Source organism: Anopheles coluzzii, chromosome 2 (genome assembly GCF_943734685.1).
Source record: "Anopheles coluzzii chromosome 2, AcolN3, whole genome shotgun sequence".
In the NCBI taxonomy this organism is placed as follows: Eukaryota; Metazoa; Arthropoda; class Insecta; order Diptera; family Culicidae; genus Anopheles; species Anopheles coluzzii.
Genome location: NC_064670.1, coordinates 89550814 through 89570407, shown reverse-complemented (window position 1 = coordinate 89570407; position 19594 = coordinate 89550814). Strand labels below are relative to the sequence as shown.

Below are 19594 nucleotides of genomic sequence, written 5' to 3'. Positions count from 1 at the left end.
ACGACATACACGCCATCACAATGATCGTAAAGTATAAAAGAAATACAAAAAAAAAAACAAATACATTAGCATCCTTCTCTCCGTGTAATAGCAAGCAAACAAATACGCTACCTTGACTAGATACATCGCCACCGTGGCTCGGTCCGGCCTGGTCCAGTTCGTCCATTAGATCTTCATCGTCCATTGTCAAATCCTCCACATTCTCGTCCTGCACGTCTTCGTACTCGCTTTTCGGTTCGATCATCATTTCGCCCATCGACGAGGTGGACGTTTTGCCGCGTCGGCTACCATCCCGAAGGTGGTGGTGCCGCGAGCCAGACTTGACCGAAGAACCGCCGTCGCCATCGTGCTCATTGTCCGAAAGATCGTTACCGTCGTCGTGCTCGGTGCCGGTGGCCACACTGCCCGGTCCGCATCGTTCCTCGTCGTCAGAAGACTGTGCGGCGGCGGCAGCCGCAGCCGCGGCAGCCTGCTGCTTCTGTAGCTTCAGTGTTTCCGCGGCTGCCTGTTGAACGGTTTCAGTCTTTTTGAGAACGGCGGCAGCGGCCACGGCGGCAACGGACAGCACGTTAGCGCTGGTGTTGCTGCCAGCAGCGGCCGTGGATGATGCTGAGGAAAGAGACGAGGCGACGTTGGCGGCTGGAGCGCCGGCGGCGGCTACGGCTGCAGCCACGTTAGCGCCACCAGCGGTGTGCATTGAATGTGATGAGGAATTTGAATGCTGGTCATGATTATCTGCAAATAAGACACGAGAGAGAGGGGGCGAAAAAGAGTTGAAGCGATTAAATTCGTTTTACGCAAAAACATTTTACGCAGGTGGAAGGAGGAAAAATTCGTTAATTATATCTAGGGCAGGAATGAATTCGGTAAGGATGGAATAAAAATATCGAGCATTTTTTTACCGTGACAAATATTAACGGAAAACTACAAATCTCCAAAGAAACGGTTGGTTAATCTATTTCTTATTAACGAATGAAAAGCAACAAGAAAAGCGAACAGGTCACCCCTTTCTGCAGAAACTGCTGCATGAGGTTTTGATATTTCGCTACGATTTCGCCACATTCTTGTGAAACATTTCCTCAACAATAAAAAGCCGCAACAAAACACAATCAAAGAAGCAGGAAAAATAGGCCGTTCTGATAACGACCGTATAAACACGCTTTGGCACGATACTAATAATCTTTAGCTTCTACTTTTCGACGTTTTGATGGCGTGGTGCGGAACATATCGAAATGTTGCAAAGCCTCCTATCGCTGAACTGAGCTGAACACACACACACACACATTACAATACACCTTTCGTGGTAGATTGTTCCGCGTGCGTGATCGATCAGTCATAATTCTATAGATTAGATATAGGGCCTCGCGCACATGTGTTAAGAAGAAAAGATTGTCGCTGAAACCGGGATCGAATGCTGCTAATGAAATTCCGAATGGTTGGGGATGGGTGGTGGGGATGGGATTGTCACTGTAGGTATTAGATGTATATGCTTACCTATTAGTAGGTTGTTCGTATCTACGCTTCGTCGGCGAACTTTTTTACGCTTTCGCGACGTGGGACTAGTTGAACCTTCTCGCGAACCGGACACATCGGACTCGAGCAACTCGGACTTGAGGGACCGTTTGTTCTCGATCGTCAGACCTGATGCCTACATGGTACAACAAAAACAAGACACAAGCGAACATGTATCAATATCTCGACTGATTTTGGGAGTCCACAACGCGTCCTCCTCCCGAAAACACTTACCTTGCTGGCAGGTACGGGAGGCTGTAGAGTTTTTGCGGCGGGTGCATCGCTTTGCTTCTGGTGCACGCCGCCTCCTGCTGCGGCGGTCCCGGACGACGAGCTGCTGCGGTTGTCGGACAGACCCTTGATCTGCAGCGACTCGGCCGCCTTCAGCAGGGCGGCCAGCTGGTCCTGGGAGATGTTCACCTCGCCACGGTACATGTAGTCCATCATGGCGCGCAGTTCTTGAAATTTCACATCTTTGAGTATGAAGATCGGATGCTTGTCGTACTGCTGGGAGAGTATGGTCTGCAGAGATGCAGTTCGCAATGGAATAAGAAGAATAACGATACATAAGATTCCAAACGTCACATACTGCTGAAACGCACTTTTGGCGCGATTCGGTAGGGGGTAGAAGCCACAGCACTTACCGCAAAGTAGGGACTGCATGCCGACAGAACGACTTTGTGTGCCTTCAGCAATTTTCCCTCGGCCGCCAACGTACAATCGACCAGTGTACCATTCTCCAGCAGTGTGTCGAACACCGAGATGAGCGTACTCTGGTGATTGTTCCATCGAAGACAGAACTGCTGATCATCGTCCATGGTGTGAGCCTTCCTTCGACCGTGGACTGTGTGTTTGTTTTATGTTGTGTAGATTTTGTTTGTCTTGTTTATGCGTGTCGGTTCTGTAATGGGAGAAAAGATGGGAAGAAGAAGAAAAGTTTACAATGACGTACTTTTTTAATGATGGGAGATCGAATATAATTTCTAAACATAAAAAAAACTCTCTATACCCATCGCAAATATATCCGCTCGTTAAAATGTTGTTGCCTCTCTTTACCACAAAAAAAGCTTCTCACACGATCAATCTGCGAGCAGCAATTGCAAACGATATGAAAATTAATGTTTGCCTCTAAAAACCCACAGCACATCAATTCAACCGTTCACATATCTCGTGATGGGGGGGAAAATACGCAATTTATTTGTCACTCAGTCGTCCGTAGGGGGTTGAAAGAAAGAACGGTCGAAGTTGCCCCCGGTTCGAGATTTTTAACTGACACTGGCCCCGGAGGGACAACAATTGGCGGAAAAAGGGAATCGAGGCTAATGATCAGACCGACCCAGGGACGAGAATGATCGCACAAAAAGCCCCCGCTCTCTCAAGCACGCCAAATTTTAATAAGGAAAGCGATGACGAGACGCGTACACGCCGCCGTTGCCGAGTTCGGGGAGGGATTTTGGGCACACTGCACGAAGATATGGGCAAAGTGGAAACCGAAACACTTCTGCAGCACACCCTCGCCCACCTTCTTCTCATCAACCTCATTTTCCTCTGTACATATATGTATAGGTAGCGGCCTGCCACCACCTTCTCTTCGCCAGCACACGCAACCGTTCCTTGCGCGAGCATATTTGGAAGAAGAGTGTAAAAAAAAACGTTTCGCTGTCCAAAATTTAAGCTCATTTAAGTATGCGCGCGCCTGTATGGTGTGTAAGTGTGCAGTTTACAAACTTTACAACAAAAAAACAGGTCCCTCAAAGGGTGCTTAAGTGAAGAAAACGAAAAAATAAACACATTGAGCATAGATTAATCATCCGAAGCGGACTCAAAAAAAATTACCCTTTTTAGCTTAAATCATCTCCACACACACACTCCCATGCCCATCATGGTTGGGGACAAAAAAAAACATGAGTTCGTGTGTGTTCGATAAACGATGACGTATGCCGCTCGAACCACAGCAAAAGCAAAAAAAAAACGAAGTCCAATTCACTCTCTTTTTGCGTCTCGCGCGATCTTTCTCTGCCTCATTATTTCCTTTCGCGCTTCCACGTTCTCGCGCGCGCGCCAGTGTGTGTGTGTGTGTTTTTGTGTGTGCGTGAAATGAAAGCTTAAAAATATTTACTTGTGACCCACATAAAGGTATTTGATCCAAACCAGCCAGCCAGCCAGCCAGCCAGCCGATGATACGTGCGCACACGGGGTCGAGAGAAAGGGGTGTATGATGGGGGGGCGAGGAGAAGCGGGTGCGAGCGGAGTTCATTAGCATGGACGCATGGCGCAGGCACATTTTAGTAGACCCCCCCCTCCTTCCCCCTCGCCCTCTGGGTAGGGGGGGTTGTGTTTTGTTGTGGTCGTCCGTCGTCGATCGTGGCCTTCCCCCATGGTTCGCACAGAACACACAAAGGAAGGAAGAAATAGCCATGACGCGACAGCAGCGGACACGCAAATAGATTTTTACTGAAGAGAATACAACACTTCTTGTGCGTTTTTTGTTTTTGCTGCTGGATGGGAAAACAGTGCCCACCAGGATGGAAAATCTATTAAAATTGTACAATAAATGCGTATGTGGGCATTTGTTTTTAGCACATAACACACACCCCTTCCCACCAAACTAGTTTTAAATAGTTATTTCACCAATTCAGGTAATCGAATGCGCAGAAACTCTCACAGCATAGATTAGAAGAGCGAATGATGATCACGTGGTGTGCGTTGTGTCGATTGTGGAAAAAGCTCATAAGCTCATTTGCTTTCATGGTGTGTTTCCACCCCCAGCCAAAGCTTTAACGAACTGTTATTCTGTCTATTATTACAATAAAGTAATTTAATTGCGACGAAACACTTTCCTCACAAATTTGTCGAAAGGAAAACCCGACCCTTGGATAATGACGCGACCAAGAAATCACAAAGATGGTGTGTGGCGACGAACCTTACACAAACACGTACGCATGGGCTTCGGCTTCTACAACCATTTCGACATTCTTGTGAAATAAACCCAGTGTGGCGCGCTCAGAGGACGCTCTCCCTTATCGTTGTGAGTTTGGGGGGTTTGGTCGCTGCTGCTAAAATATGTAATCGATCGATAAAAGCAAGCGCTGCTGTGTAAGGCATAAAACAAACGCACGCACAAAGACGACGGTGAAGAAATCGGTGATCGGTAAAAAGGCTAATACGTTTTTTTTCTAACTAGAACAACATGGAACTGGATCTACTGGGTCTTTCCCATTCGTTGTGTGTGTGTTCTTGCCACACATCTAATCGAAAAAGAAAGGAAAAACCCACCTATGTGTGTTGGTACTACTACTGCACACAGACACACACACACAAGCTCAGAGAATGAAATGCGCTTTACGATCGAGGGACGGGCTCCATACCACTCGTTCTTATTCTTGCCCAACGAAAAAGGGTCCACACACCAATGCGCAAAAGGCGTATGTGCAGTGCAGCGTATGATCTACAAATACGATTCTGGTCAGTTTTGTGGAAAACGGAAGGGCGCGCAAAAATGGAAAGAAGTGAAAAGGGCTGTGTGTGTGTGTGGGACGAAAGTTAACCATCGAAAACGTTCGCTTTCTCCACCCGACTGCTTCGCAAAATTCTCTCGTACACTACTCTTCTCCGGGTATGGGCTGATCCGACAGATTTCCTGCAAACGGCCATGTGCCCTGCACTGCACTGGCGGGGACCCCCCACAGCATTTACGGCCTAGGAAGGGGGAAAGAACGCACAAAAGCACTACACACCGCGTACAAATCTTAACCTTAACGTGAGCGCGTTAGAGTGAGGGAGAGAGAGTGAGAGACGGGGGAAAAACCCACCACAGAAAGTAAAGAGAAAATGGCGACCCAGATTGAGAAACGACGCGGCACACACCACAGCGGAAAAAGACGATAAGCGGGAACGATGTGATGCACAGCAGCCCGTCAAGAGCCAGTGTTGGCCACGACCGGCCAGAGTGGGAAGAAAATGGAGAAGAGGAGCGCGCGTGTTAGTGTGTTACTTTTTCCACACATACACACACGAACAGATGTTAGTGTTCACCCTTCTTCTTCCCTGGGCCTGGGTAGGGCTTTGTGGTGGTGGTGGTGTGACGCGCTTTCCCGTTCCCTTTTCCAACTATTCGCTCGCACACGAAACATCCCACATGCTGAGCGGGAACGAACGGGACGGAAGAAAAATGGAAAACGTGCTCGGGGGCCACCCCACACTTTGTTCTAGCAAAGCGAAGAAAGAGAATGTGAAAGCGAGATGATATTGATCGTGATTTCTCGACGTTTTTTTTTGTTTTTGCACCAGACGACGCCTACAGAGGCAGCTGTGTTAAAACGGAGGAAAATGGTTGATCAAATCCTTGGCCGGATTATGACTCATTTCCTGATCATTGTTGGTTGATGATGAAATAGATCGTGTAAGAAGACTTGAATGTATAGAGCTAGATTGAAAGTTCTAGTTAGTTCGATTTAAATGCTTCAAGCCAAAATTCGACGTTGTATGTTGCGAATATTTTTCCAACTAAAGACCATTACTAATAAGAGCTTTAAGGCAGGAGCAAACAACATTAATTTCAAATGCCTTTCTACAAGCGCTCTTTAACGGAAATGCTTCGCTTAGAACAACACCGCATATTGCCCCTTTTTTTCTGGGCTGAATATCTCAGACCCACTCAAAGTGTTTCCCCCCTAAAGCGCGACATACGATCCCAAAAACAAACAGAACTCTACACACACGCGCGCGCAAATTCCTCTCTTCTTCGACCCATCCCCCCCATTGATCCCATCTACCGCGTCCGTGTATGTGCTCCAGGAGCAGGGTGCTGCTCCTAAGTATTTCATGCGATGGCCGCTATTCCTCCCTTTGCAGCGCCTTATTTTCAGACGGCAAGGCACGGAACAGAGACAGAACGAGAGCAAATGAAAGAGACGGAGCGAGCGAGCGATCGATCCCACTCTCGAGCCATGGAGCGCGCTGAGCCGAGAGTTGTTTGTTTCGGAGGGCCCCACCACTACCAGAGGACCAGAACAACAGCAGCAGCAGCATCGTCGTTCTTCGAAAAAGTACGTAGGCCGTGTGGGTCGACCGTCGCAGGGCGACCAGAGAAGCAATCACACACAAACACGACAAGCGCGCAAGTGGGAATAGTAACCAAGAGAGAGAGAGAGAGAGAGCGAGAACGCACGACACAAGCGCGCGCGCACACACAGCAACAGCAGCAGCGGCAGCGACACAACACACACCACCGGAGGCGACGACCGTGGCGGCGGCGATCGCCTTCGTTCATCATCATCATCATCAGCAACACACACTCTCTCTTTCTCTCGTGCGCGCACACACACACACACACACGCACCTCTCCCAATGCTTTCCCTCTCTTTGGCCCAATCATTCTTAAATCTGCCCTATTCTTCAGTCACAGTCACCCCCTCACCACACGGAGCGGGCGCGTTTTGTGTGTCACACACACACAGAAACACACACACAATCGCATTCAGCTTTAGTCAGATCGACGGCGCTGTGTATGTTGGGTTGGAGACTTATGCACAGGGGGAAGGAGGTGGTTTAGAGCAAACTACTTCTAAGAGGGTTGGCTTTCTGAGAGGGAGACGTGAACATGGGGTGTCATATTGCCCATTCGATTTCGCTCCCGCAGCAGCACAAACACACACAAGTGCTACTGCTGCCATATTTTTCCGACGTCGACGACGAGGTTAGCTTTAAATGCAAACACATTCACACACACACACACAAACACACGTAGTACACAGGCAAATGCGCGCTCGTTCACTTCAACGGCTCACACATCCATGAAGAGACATGGTAGTGTCTCTTAGCATCACCCGCCTGCTGTCGTTTCCTTAAGCATTCAACGGCGCTCTTCTATCACCATCTCAGCATGAAAAAGATGCGGCAAAGAATTGAGTGAAAGTGCGAATGTTTGTGGCAGGAGGAAATGGCAGCACCATGATCAGTCAGAATCACATTTTGCTCTGCAGAGTTCTTGGTGTAAGCGTCTAACGCTAACTACTAAATATCACGCACGCACACACTCTTTCCCATTTTTCCCATGATCAACTCCGCCACACACATGCTTATTCCGTGGACATACCACAATCCCTGTGAGAGTGCCCTGTGGGAAGACACGGGAATTCACACACACGCAGTCACTCACACACATACACACACACCATAGGGGCACTTTTGTTCTAGATCCTTCTATCCCTAGTTGCATCAAAATGTTGCTCCACACATTATAATCCGTGGTGACATTGTTTTGCGAGCGGCGTTGTGTGTGCTGAACAAATATGGCTGTCACACCATAAGCACTAGCGAGAACATATTACACACACAGAGCGCCCTTTCTAAACATGGTTGAGTAAAAGCTGACCATATCGCACGCTACCGTCATTTACTTCTACTACTTGTGTGTAGAAGATCTGTTTGCTTTAGACGTGAGTTGACCTGAAGAAGCACACCCTCCTCAAACGCACCCCACACGCCAAACGCACTATTTTGCTCATGAAAAGCTGATCAAGAGAAGAATACTTCTTCCCGAAGCGCGCCCGAGAACATCAACAACAACTGCAGCTGCACCATTACAAGAACACATAATTAAAAAAGCGGCAAAAAGCGCAACAAACGATTGAAAAATTCATCAACACCAAAAGTATTGCAGAACTACACACCGCGCACACACACGCAAATACACACCACACAGAACGCGATGGTGGAGGAAAAGGCTCTGTTTTACCCCTCACACGTTAAGGTATCGCATACGATCGCGCTTGGGGTTGCTGCGCGCTTCCATCAAACACTGTACTACTGGGCCCGCTGCTGCTGCTGCTGCTTACTCCAATAATACAATATCATGTGTGTGGTGTCGTGTGGTTTGGCACACAACACTACTACTCTCGCTCTCTGCTTGCAAATATAATCTACAGCGCTGCTCGCTAGCTTACATACACAATCACGTACACGGGCGCACGGGCGCGCTTGCACACACACACACACGTTCACACAAACACACCACTGCTGTGGTGTCGGGCTCGGGGTTTACCTTAGTGTACACAGCAGCACGGATAGGTGTGGAAGGGAGAGAGAGAAAGAAGATTGTTGTGCGCTTTTCCTTTTCTTTTTCCGTTTTTCTTCCCTTTAGGCTGATGTGCGCCGCACTTCACAACACGCCGCTTTCGAGGCCGCAACCACGAACCAAGCGACACGATTTCATGGACGCGCCGATGGCAACTGAACCTGCCGCTCGCGCGAACACCACACAAAAGGGGCCCCAAGCCCAACAGGCTCTAACGAGCGCTCTCTCCGCTCTCCCAGAAGGGCTGCACGCACACCAGCACAGCGCCGGCGGGATGCTAGCACCACGGTGGTAAGAAAAAGATGGCGCATGTGGACAGAGCGAGATGCAGCAGAAATATGCCGCGAAAGAGAGAGAACGCGCGTGCGAGCGTGAGCATACAGCAAAACGCGTCTCGCACACACACACACACGAACAAAACAGCACTGCCGCCTACTTGACGATGACGATGACGATGATGATGATGCTTGGGCCTTACTAACGCATTTCTTTCCCCTCGCCACATCTACACATTCTGCAAAACCTATGCCACTCTAACTACTACGCCACACCGAGAGCAGCAGCAAGCAGGCGGCACGTGAAAATGGATTCGACGCGACCTCGACCGACACACACGATCCAGTCGTGAGGGGTGAGGTGGAAGTGACGGGGAGGAGTGGAGGGGGAAACGCAAACGAATTTCGTGCTAACGCGACCAAAGCGAAGGTAGGAAAAACCACATCTTAGAACACATGCGATCACGAAAAGCACGCACGCACACACAGGAAGGAGCGTTATGAAAAGCACACGCTGCAGCACACACACACACACAAGTGATTCAAGAAAAAAAGCCTGTCACTTTCCTCGTCGGGTGTGGTGTGGTGGTGTGATGACGCGGGTAAAGCACACAGGCCTGCCGCCGCCGTCGTCAGAATATCGCCGGAAAAAGGCAGAAAAGCGCGTGTGTTTCGCTCTCGCCTTGCCTTGGCCTATCCATCGATGCTGCTTGACAATATACTACACCACCGCACTCATACACAGCCAAAAGCAGCCCCATAAAGCGCTGCTCTGTGCACGCGCGCGTACCCAAAGTGTGCGAGGCGTTTCTAACTGGCAAATAAAAGACCCCCCCACCCTACAACTCCCCCCCCCCCCTCCTCCAGTATGCTTCTTACGCACGCAGCACAAGTATGATTGAAAATGTGGTGCGAGGAAGGAAGGAAGCAAAAAAAAAGGGCGATCGCAAGTCAAGTCGCGCATACATTGACCCACGCGTATACACTACCGACCCCCGACACACTACACACACACACACTTGCCGCCCTCCTCCCGTTGCCCTTCGCTCGCTCTGTGTTGTTTGCGTCAAAAAGGGTACACAACACACTACTTTAACGTTTCCACGCCATTTTGGAATATCATGGGGACGCGCCAGCCATCATGCATGGGAGCGGCGGGCAACCTCTTTGCTGCAAGAGCGAAGAGAGATCCTGTCGTTTCCATTTCCTGAGCCCTGTACGACAATCACAAAAGCAGTAGTAGTAGTCGAACGGTACATGTGAGTGTGTGTGTCGATGGAAAATCATCACGCACGCACACACATTCATACCAGTCTCCAATCGGTTGTATGTGTTTGTGTAATGATCATTTCGTCCTTTACCGTGTGTGTAGTTGTATGAAACTAAGATCGAACACATAAAACGCCATTCGCCGTACTACAAAATGGAACTCTCTCTCTCTCTCTCTCTATCGCCATAACCTTTGCTTGAACTTCATTAAGCGAGGGATAGCAATTATAATGGATGTTTCATCGCTCGCTATTGATTGAATTCATATTAAGTCAAACTTGGAGCTTTCGTTACTTCATGATTTAATGAAAATTTCATGAGAAGCTATCTCTCTCTCTCTAACAAACAGAGAAGTAAGCTTAAAATAATGATCACAACAGCAAAAGGATAAGAACTTCGAGTAGTGTAACACCTACCTCTTTAGTAACAACACAAAACGTGCGAAAGTAATCAATTAAAGCTTCCAAAGCTGTTTTACGAAGAACGGGATGACACAGTAGTAGTAATTTCCAGTTATCCCTCAACTCAGGCAATGAAATCCAAATGTTTGATTCATAAATTAAAGCCAAAAGTACCCATATCATTCAAAATGTTCCCGACAATCGTTCCTAGAAATGAATTCCTCCCCCCGCGAAAAGGTAGCAGGCAGGCAACCACGGCGTAGTAAATTCTTTCCATGATCATTCTCCCGATGTTCCTGGTAAACACGAGAACCGTAGAACAACACACAAAGAAACAAATATTTTGGAATCGCCATCTTCAATCCCATTCGCACTTGTTCCTTCTCTCTTTTGCTCTATCTCTTTTTTGCTGCTGCATTCTGGCGCCCACCACAGGATCGGACGGAGGATTTCACTCCTACAGAGCCGAACAACAGTCAGTCAATTTCCTCCTGAGCAGCGCACACACAAAGGAGTAGACACAGCGGGGAGAAAAGAAAAAAAAGAAACACCAAACCAGTTGTGTTAAGAAGAGAGCGTGTGTTCATGTTGAAGGTACGAAGTTATACACATACACAACCATCGTTCCTCTTTACCTGTGCGAAACGCACGGCTCGCGCTACTTCTTCTCCTTTCCCATTTTCAATGCTCCTCTCGCACTCACACACTCACTCTCTCTCTCTTTCATACCTTTTCGCACCACATGAACCGGAGAATGAATCATCCTTCGACCGATCCTTTGCACACCCAGTTTCTCTACTGTTAGCTTCCCTCCTTGTACAAAAGGTTCCCCTTTTCTGTGTTTGCAATGCACGCGTGTTGGGGCGACGATGGCAATATGTGTGCGTGTGCCGATGGACAGGGCACAACGACGCAAGACAATATCATGGAGTCATCATCATTATCATCATGCATAGCAGGGGATCGTGCCCATTGGGGTACTAAAGGTTTTCCTACGCCATCCATCGCTTTCCTGGAGAGCTACCCCTATCCAACACATGCACCAGCAGCCATATTCAAGAAGCTTCCATATCATGTATCAAGCCCGAACGGCAAAGCTTGACAGCGAAAGGAGCATTATTATTTTATAAGTCGCGATCATACAAGAAAAATTCTAAAATTCAGTTTTGCACATATTTAACTACTGTTTGTGCATAAATTGCAACATAATTTTCTTTTCCCAATAGCAAAGGCGCAGGACTCCATACCAAAGAGAGCCAAGCTTCCGCAAAGATCATTGACGGGGCACTTTCTTGCACGAATGCAGTGTAACACACAACACCACTTGGGAACGACCATCATAATACCGAAATTTTCTTGGAAAGTGAAGCAACCCGCCAGAGTCCCGCCGCAACACATTTTCTACCTGCGTGACCCCTAGACATTTCTATGCTGGGTGTTTCTGTGTGTGTGTGTGTACTTTGAGGTTCTTTTCCATTCATTTAAACCTCCTTCCTTTGCTAGCTAGCTGAACTTTTTTTTGTTGTTTTGTTCGGGAAAGGAAATGTGAAACTCGATACCGAGAACGGCCGTCTGCGCTCCTCCACGGGATCTACTCCAACCGTACACACACGCACACGTACGCAAGAGATAAAAGGAAAAAGACTGCGCTGTACTGGGTGGAGAGGCAAAAAAGCAACCGACCCACGCACCAAAAAAAAAAAAGAAGTGTACACTATGTCTTTCCCGCTCTAGCGTGTGTGCTTCGGAAATACTATACCGGGTTAACAACAGGAGACGGCAGAAAAAAAGGCCAAAACCCCGCGATCCCCTAACGACGACGACAAGCAGAGGAAGCAAAGAAGGAAAATCAAAAATAAAATTAAAAAAAAAAACACACACACACACATTTGTGGCAGGAAACTGCCCGTGTGTCTTCTCTTTACGTGTGCGCGCGAGTTTGCTCTGTGCGTCTTCGTAGTGTGATCGTGAAGAGAAAGGAAATTTCCATGGCACAAACCACCAGAGGGCAGAGACGGAGCGCTGCTTAACGAGAGCTGCAAATGTGTGTGTGTGTGTGTGTGTGTGTGTATATGAAAACAATAAAAAAAAACCCAAGGCACAAGAGCGCCGCAGCAATATGTTCGATCGAAACGGTAAGCTTTTCATGGAAAGACCCCAACACACACACACACACACCCAGAGGGGTCGAAGGAAAAGCGCACACAGGCGTGGCAAAAGAGGAATGAGGACAACGGCAAAATGCACTGTGTGTGTGCAATAAAGTACAAGAAGAAGTGGGAAGAGGAACGATTTTAAAGTAATCGATTGCAGCGAGAAAGTAAAATGCAGGAGGAAAAGTAAAAAAAAAAATGCAGCAGAAGATAGAAGAAGGTGAGCAATCGAACAAGATCGACTGCATTTATTGTTCAACTTTGATCGAACAGCAGATTAAAGTTTTAAGAACAAGTTAAAATACTCCAAAAAACGAATAAAAGAATTACGATAACGAGCTATGTACACAACATGTAAACATCATGATCGTTTGCTTAATTTTAATATTTTAATCATTTTTCTCGCTCTCGAATACATTTCCACTAGTTATGCTGCTTGCGATCTCAACGACATCGGCGACAACAAACAAATATACATACGCCGGTTCCACCATTTGGCAAATCAGGCGTGAAGAGCGGCTGTCTTGTCTTGTGCTTCAACTCAATCGACAAAAGCGACACATGGGTCAAAAAGAAGGGGTCTGCTCCGAATTGGGGGAAAAAGGCACCACGAAATAAAAAAGGAAAACAAAATACAACCTCCCCAAAAACTTAAGATCCACTACCATCCACCCACCTGCACTTGCCACCCCCGTCTTGGGGGGACCTTACTACTGGGAGAGATTGTTGTTCGGCTAACCAGTGTGACAGAAAAAAACGGCACACACTACACACAATCCCCCCCTTTGCACTACTCGCACCGGAGTACCATCAGTAGGAAAAGGAAAAAGAAGAAAAATCCTACCACAAAACCCACCACCACACCTCGATCGTCACACAGCGAGAGCCGAGCGCGAAAGAAAGCCAGACGGAAAAAAGGGCGACACAAACAACTCAGAAAAAGGCAAAAGAGAAGACAAAGAGAAGGAGAAGAAGAAGGAGGAGGAGGAGGAGGCCAAAAAAGTTTCAGGAACAAGGAGCACAGCGCACCACCGGAGCCGGGTCTCCGTCGAGAGATAAATACGAACCCGAAAAATGCACACACCGAAAAAAGACACTCCGCAGCAGGCAAAAGCTGGTCCCCGTAAGAAGCTCGTCAGAAAGAAGAGAAGAAGAAAACAAGAAAACAAGAGGAAAGAAGGGAAAAAAACTGCTTAAGCTCTCGCTAAAGCTTGTGTAAAGCCCCGCCCGGCGCGCCCCGCTCAAAAACGGACGGGGGAAAAAGAAACGACGACGCGAGAAAACTACCCACACACACACGAGACGACACATAAGCTGCGGACCAGAAGCACCTCCAATCCCCCCATCAATGGTGAGGGAGGGGGAGGGGGGTCATGGGTCGGTAATATTGGGGGGACACGGTAGAGGTGACAGGACGGAAGACGATGACGGTTGTGTTCCACACCGCCATCATATGCGCGGCTCGCCCAAAAGGATGGAAAAGGTGTGTGTGTATGTGTGTGTGCACGTGTGTGGAATGAGGAAAAAGGCAAAGCGAGAAGAAAGGGGACAAGGGGAGTGACAAGAGACCCAAAAAAAAGAGGCAAAAGGATGGAGGAGATATAATATTGCAAGAGATTTGGGTCTTTCTTATGTTGCTGCTGCTGCTGCTGCTGGATAAGTGTGTGGGTTGACGATCTTTTCTTCGAAGAGCGATCGAACGCTCCTCTCTCGTCTTTTTTTTTTGGATGGCATGACAAACAGCAACAACAGAGCGGGGGTGTAGTTAAAGGCAGGTTTTTCTAACCCCCAAACTGTAGAGCCACAGAACGATCTCTGTTGATGAAGAAAAATGATGTTGACGGTCCCCCGTTCGCTTTTTCCACCTATACTTTGTACTAGGCATAGGTACTACAATTTGCCACTTCTTCTTTACATTATTTGCTTGTGTTTGCAAGAACCCAAAAGTGACACTAAAATCTCTTTCTTTGTCAGCTCTTACCACCTTCAATTCTCGGTGGTAGTGACTCCACACTTAATCAAACACTACACATGCTTATGATGGTGTGCTGGTGATCGGGTTGGGCGTCTTTTCTCCTCCAACAACCGTGGCGGTAATGGCGAAGGGAAAGAGTTGCTGTTGTGTTTTGCAAACGACAACACACGGCAGCCAGCATCCGAAAAAGAAAAATAAAAACCCTCACGCAGGTGTGTCTCTGTCGCGCGGCGAAAATGAAGGGGGGGGGGGGGGGGCTGATTGAAAATTAAAAGAGAAAATACACACAGGCAGAAGAAAGAAACCGGAGACCCTCGACCGCATCACCAACCGCTACACTCACTCCCTCCACCTCTCCTACCGGAAAGGGGAGCAGCGGCAGCACAGCTGCTCCGGCGGGGGACGACTTAAACCACAAAAAAAATGAGCAACCTGGTTTTAAAATATTTGGCTGCCTTCCCTTTTTTTGTTTCATGTGCCCCACCACACTAAAAACCGCTCGCCTCCTTCCAGCTCACTGATCAATTCGTTTGTCTGTGTGTTTGTGTTGTGGTTTGGCTGTGGCATTTTCCTCATCGAACGCAACGGAGTTTGGAAAAGGAATTACAGTATGAGTTCAACAGGAAGCGCAGAAAATGCTTAAATTAGTGTCAATAAATAATTATTAAATAAAAAAAGAAAAAAAAACATCAATTTGATTTGTTGTAGAGTATTAAAAGCTGTTCTTGATCTTTGTGCGCTTTTTCACCTTCATAAAATACAGTTTTAAATTAAACTAAAAACAAAGTACATCGTAACATGATGATCATCGACCCCATGGTTGTAATGACGAAGCCAAACCATACCCAACAATGCAGCTCACACTACAGCGCACACAACACACACAGGATCACCTCCTCTTCTCGGTCTCCCGTGTATCCCTTCTTGGCTGATGTTGTTGAATATCCGCTTTTTTCCTTTTTGTTGTTGTTGCTCGAGTATATGCGCCGCTGCGCATAAAATGGCTGCGTTTTCATTTTAATTCCCCCCCTCTCGCTCGAGAGCCATCATCCCCCGGAGGCACCCTTTTTCCAGGCGCACAGCACACACACATACACACATAGAACGGAGTGCTTGTTGTTCGTAGCATATAAGGGTTGGAAAGAAAGAGAAGCGAGCACGCACACATCCTAAAGGCACTACTAACCAACAGGGAGAGCCGCGCGACGATGACGCGAAAAATATCATCATCGTCAGCAGGCGCAGCAGCACACAATATCACCATCATCGCCATCATCATCATTTGGGCATCGTCAAATCGTGCTTGCTTGCTGCTGCTGCTGCTGCTCCGTGTGGGGTTGGTTGGTTGTTGCTGCCTTATTATGCGCATGAGCATTTGGGCGCAATCGCATTTTGCAACGGCCATAGAGAGTGGTGTGTGCGTGCGTTTGTAGATCCTCTCTCTCCCCTTGCTACATTACATACGTGTGACGACGACCTCCGGATGCGTTAACAGAACGGGAAAAATAAGCAAAGGCAAGCGCAAGAGGGAAGGCGCATAATAGCAAGAAGAAAAGCTTCTCTGGTGAGGATTGCTGTTTGCAAAAAGATGGAAAAGCAGCGTCATTTTAAATTGGTTACTACTACTTGCAAGTAGTGTGTGTGTGTGTGGACGATACAATCCCTCAGATGTTAGAAATGAGAGATATTTTGTGTGTGTGGAAGAGAGCATAATAACAACAGCAGAGATTTCCACCAGTTTCGGTATGATCGTTCCGATAAGAAATTCTTTTTAACTGCGCTTAGACCAAATTTTGATCAAGAAAAAACCAACAAGCAGCATACATTTTCATCAAGCCTCACACACTCCCTCCCCCTTAGCTAAATACACACACACACACACACACACACACATGTGTACAGAACGACATCAGCACAATCGAAGGGAAAATCAACCCCAATCTTACGCCTGTGATCTTTAGAAGCAATGTATCGAAAAAAGGGACACCCTTGTGTATGTGTACCACACACAACCAACCTACGTCATTGACCCAGGAAACCCACACACACACACTATCGAACGAAATCCCCCTGCTTTTAATGGGGTTGAAATTCGCAACAGGATCCTGGCGGCATCGACTTTCCGTCAGCCAGAGTGTGTATACGATCTCCCCCTTGATATTTTCCTCACTGCATGCGCGTGACCAACGCTCACTGCTTATTCACACACCACCACCACCACCACACCAAGGGACAAACAACGCACACCACCGAGAGCTAGGGGGAAAAGCTAGCAGCAGCAGTGTTTGTGTGTGTGCGGTTGCGTTGTGGAGTTTATGTTGCAGGCAGGAGCGATCCAGGATCCTTTTCCCGATTTGCTCGCTGGCTCGATGATGATGATGATGACGATGTTCGCATTCAACACACCAACACACACACACACACACACACAGTTCGGTGATGTGTGTTGGTGTGCGCTGTACAGAGAGTGTAATGGTCCTCCAGAGCAAGGATTTTCTGCCCTGTTTTCACGACAGAGATTACAACAACCAACCGAAACAGAGGGGCGCAAAAACGGCACACGAACGCGCGCGCGGCAAAGGAAAGGGATACGCATATGGCTGGCGGCGTTTTTTGGGGTGAAAGGTACAGTACTGACAAAAGTGTGGAAGAAAACCCTCCACTGTGTCTAGTAGTGGGTAAAAGGCTCGTCTCGCTGCTGCGATGCTACTGCGCTGTGCCCCCCTTTTTTACCCTTCCATCATCGTGCGCACGTACAACCCACGGAGGGACGGCCAAATGAGTAGACAGACACAGCGCGCACGCCAGCCAGCAGGGTGAATGCAACGCAACAAACGAGAGAAGAAAAAAAAATATTTCCCCGTCGTCGGAAAAGCGAACTTGAAATTGTAAGCCAGACCAGAGGGGTAGAGAGACACAAGCGTGTAACGATGTGAGAAGGGATGGTGTAAACAACACTCGCATCTGCTGTTCAACAACTTCCTCAAACTTAGGGCGGCCACACGTATCTGCCTGTTGGAGCAGCACTTTTTGGGTAAAACAAAACCTCCCTCAGAACCTTCGTAAAAGGACGCTTTGCTGTTTGGTTTGCTGGTAGTATGAGTACGTTGGTTGATTGAAATAAATTTTGATTATGTGTACGTGAGGCTTTTACACGCAATACTAAGATCAAATGCTTTTTCCAATCTTTAGTAAAGATCGATTATTACTTCAAAAATTCCTTTCCCTTTTGTATTGTGTCCTTTCGAACACAATACAAAACCCAAACTAAAATTACATCGTTTTGGAGCCCAAATAAACAATTTTAAGCAGCTTTTGAACATTGTTCAACGATATGTACACATTTGACGTCCAACTGAATTCCTGATGCCTATCTGAATTTCGTTCAATCGTAACTAAACAAGTGAAACCTCTAAGTGGATCCGTTTGCTGCATCGAGTTTAGACTGTTATGTGTGCCTTCATTTACAAAAATAGTTTTAATTTGATTGTCAGTAACTTACCCCGATACCTTCAAAGATTATAATTGGCTATTAAATTAGTACAAAATTAATTAAAAAGGAAGCTACAAACAACTCAATTTCAACAAAAATAACATCAAAGAAACGAACCTGGGTAATATAAATGTACGTTAATATTGCAAATGCAAAGCAAATGTTTAGTTACGATTGAACAATGTTCAGAATTTAAGTTGGCCGTCAAATGTTTACTTATAGCTGAACAATGTTCAACAGCACCTGAACATTGTTTATTTGGGTTCGAAAATGGTGTATTATTATTTTGAAGGTAATTCAAACGATCGTATAAACTACAAAATTATTTATATCTGGTCCAACTGTTCGAAAGATGGTGTAAGTGACGAGAACATTAAATGTTTGACGGAACGAGTTGTTAGTAATTGTTTCACCAATCTCTTTATCAGTCGCTTGATTAATCCCAAACAATCCAATCCAAGATACAAGATAGACAAGCGATATAGTAGCAATAGATAATATCTATAAAGCCAAAAGTTTGCAAAGATTTCACTTATCTCTTTCACATACTTTCGTAGCAACAAAACGATCCCAATTAGCGATTTTGGTGCTTTTGGGTAGACAGTATGTAAGTACGTTAAGGACGCTTGAATTGTTTTCGATCCGAACTTCTTGGAAGTCGCGCTATCGTGCTATGATTATGTTATTACTTTTTACCATATGACTTTTTACCATAATAACAAGAAAAAAGGGAAAAGGTTAGGCCGTTGAACTTCTTCCCAAATTTATGAACATATACAATTTTTTTTTCGCTAAATACTCAAGAGGTACAGTTTGTATGTGGTTTGTATGTGGATCTCCACCGGTTATCTCTTGGACATGCTCTCTATGTTAACAAATATTTCCAATTGAAATTGAAGGAACCTATCTTCCATATCAAAAGGAAACATGTGAGAGTGTGGAACACTTATTTCGCAAAAGAGTACATGAAAGACTTGAATGCTTTTTTTTTGGGACAAGAGATCGCACCGTATTAAAAATGCAATATTCCTCTCCTGGGAGGGGACATACCACACGGGGTGTAATCAATTTCCCAATCCCCTGCCTACCATGGCATTGATACAACAATGCTCTCGCTTGTTTCACACACACATCCGCCGCTCCACGCTTCAATCCGAACCGGGGGTGATGGGTGATGCACAAATCATGACAGATCGCACAGTGACAGGCAGCACACACACTGAATCCAACCAAAATCAAGGGATACTTTGCCCGCAGATGGATTGCGAGGAGAACGCTCGCAGTTGGCCTCCTTCCATGTCCGTGTCCTCGAGTGGTGCTCAAACTTGAACGTGCAACACAAACGGGTGATGATCCCAACGCATATTGAATGGGGTAGAGAAAAGCGTTCCAGGCACGAACACAAAAAAGCCCATGCCCTGTGTAACCACAGCGTTAT

At 46.9% G+C, this 19594-nt stretch overlaps 1 protein-coding gene across 5 annotated transcripts in view; it reads right to left on the bottom strand.

Moving 5' to 3' along the window:
- Nucleotides 1-19594, bottom strand: part of LOC120947704 (longitudinals lacking protein, isoforms F/I/K/T-like) — a 94165-nt gene that overhangs the window by 58021 nt on the left and 16550 nt on the right. For 2 of the 5 annotated variants that reach the window (XM_049605682.1, XM_049605683.1), the window contains exons 1-5: nt 8558-8770; nt 2157-2413; nt 1747-2034; nt 1495-1648; nt 112-735 (exon numbers count right to left, since the gene is read on the bottom strand). In XM_049605682.1, the coding sequence (XP_049461639.1) occupies nt 112-735; nt 1495-1648; nt 1747-2034; nt 2157-2330 (1240 nt within the window). In that variant the 5' untranslated portion in view covers nt 2331-2413; nt 8558-8770. Of the gene's footprint in view, nt 1-111; nt 736-1494; nt 1649-1746; nt 2035-2156; nt 2414-8211; nt 8534-8557; nt 8775-19594 lie in introns of those variants that run through there. The other 3 variants (XM_040363294.2, XM_040363296.2, XM_040363295.2) reach the window with 3 other exon arrangements.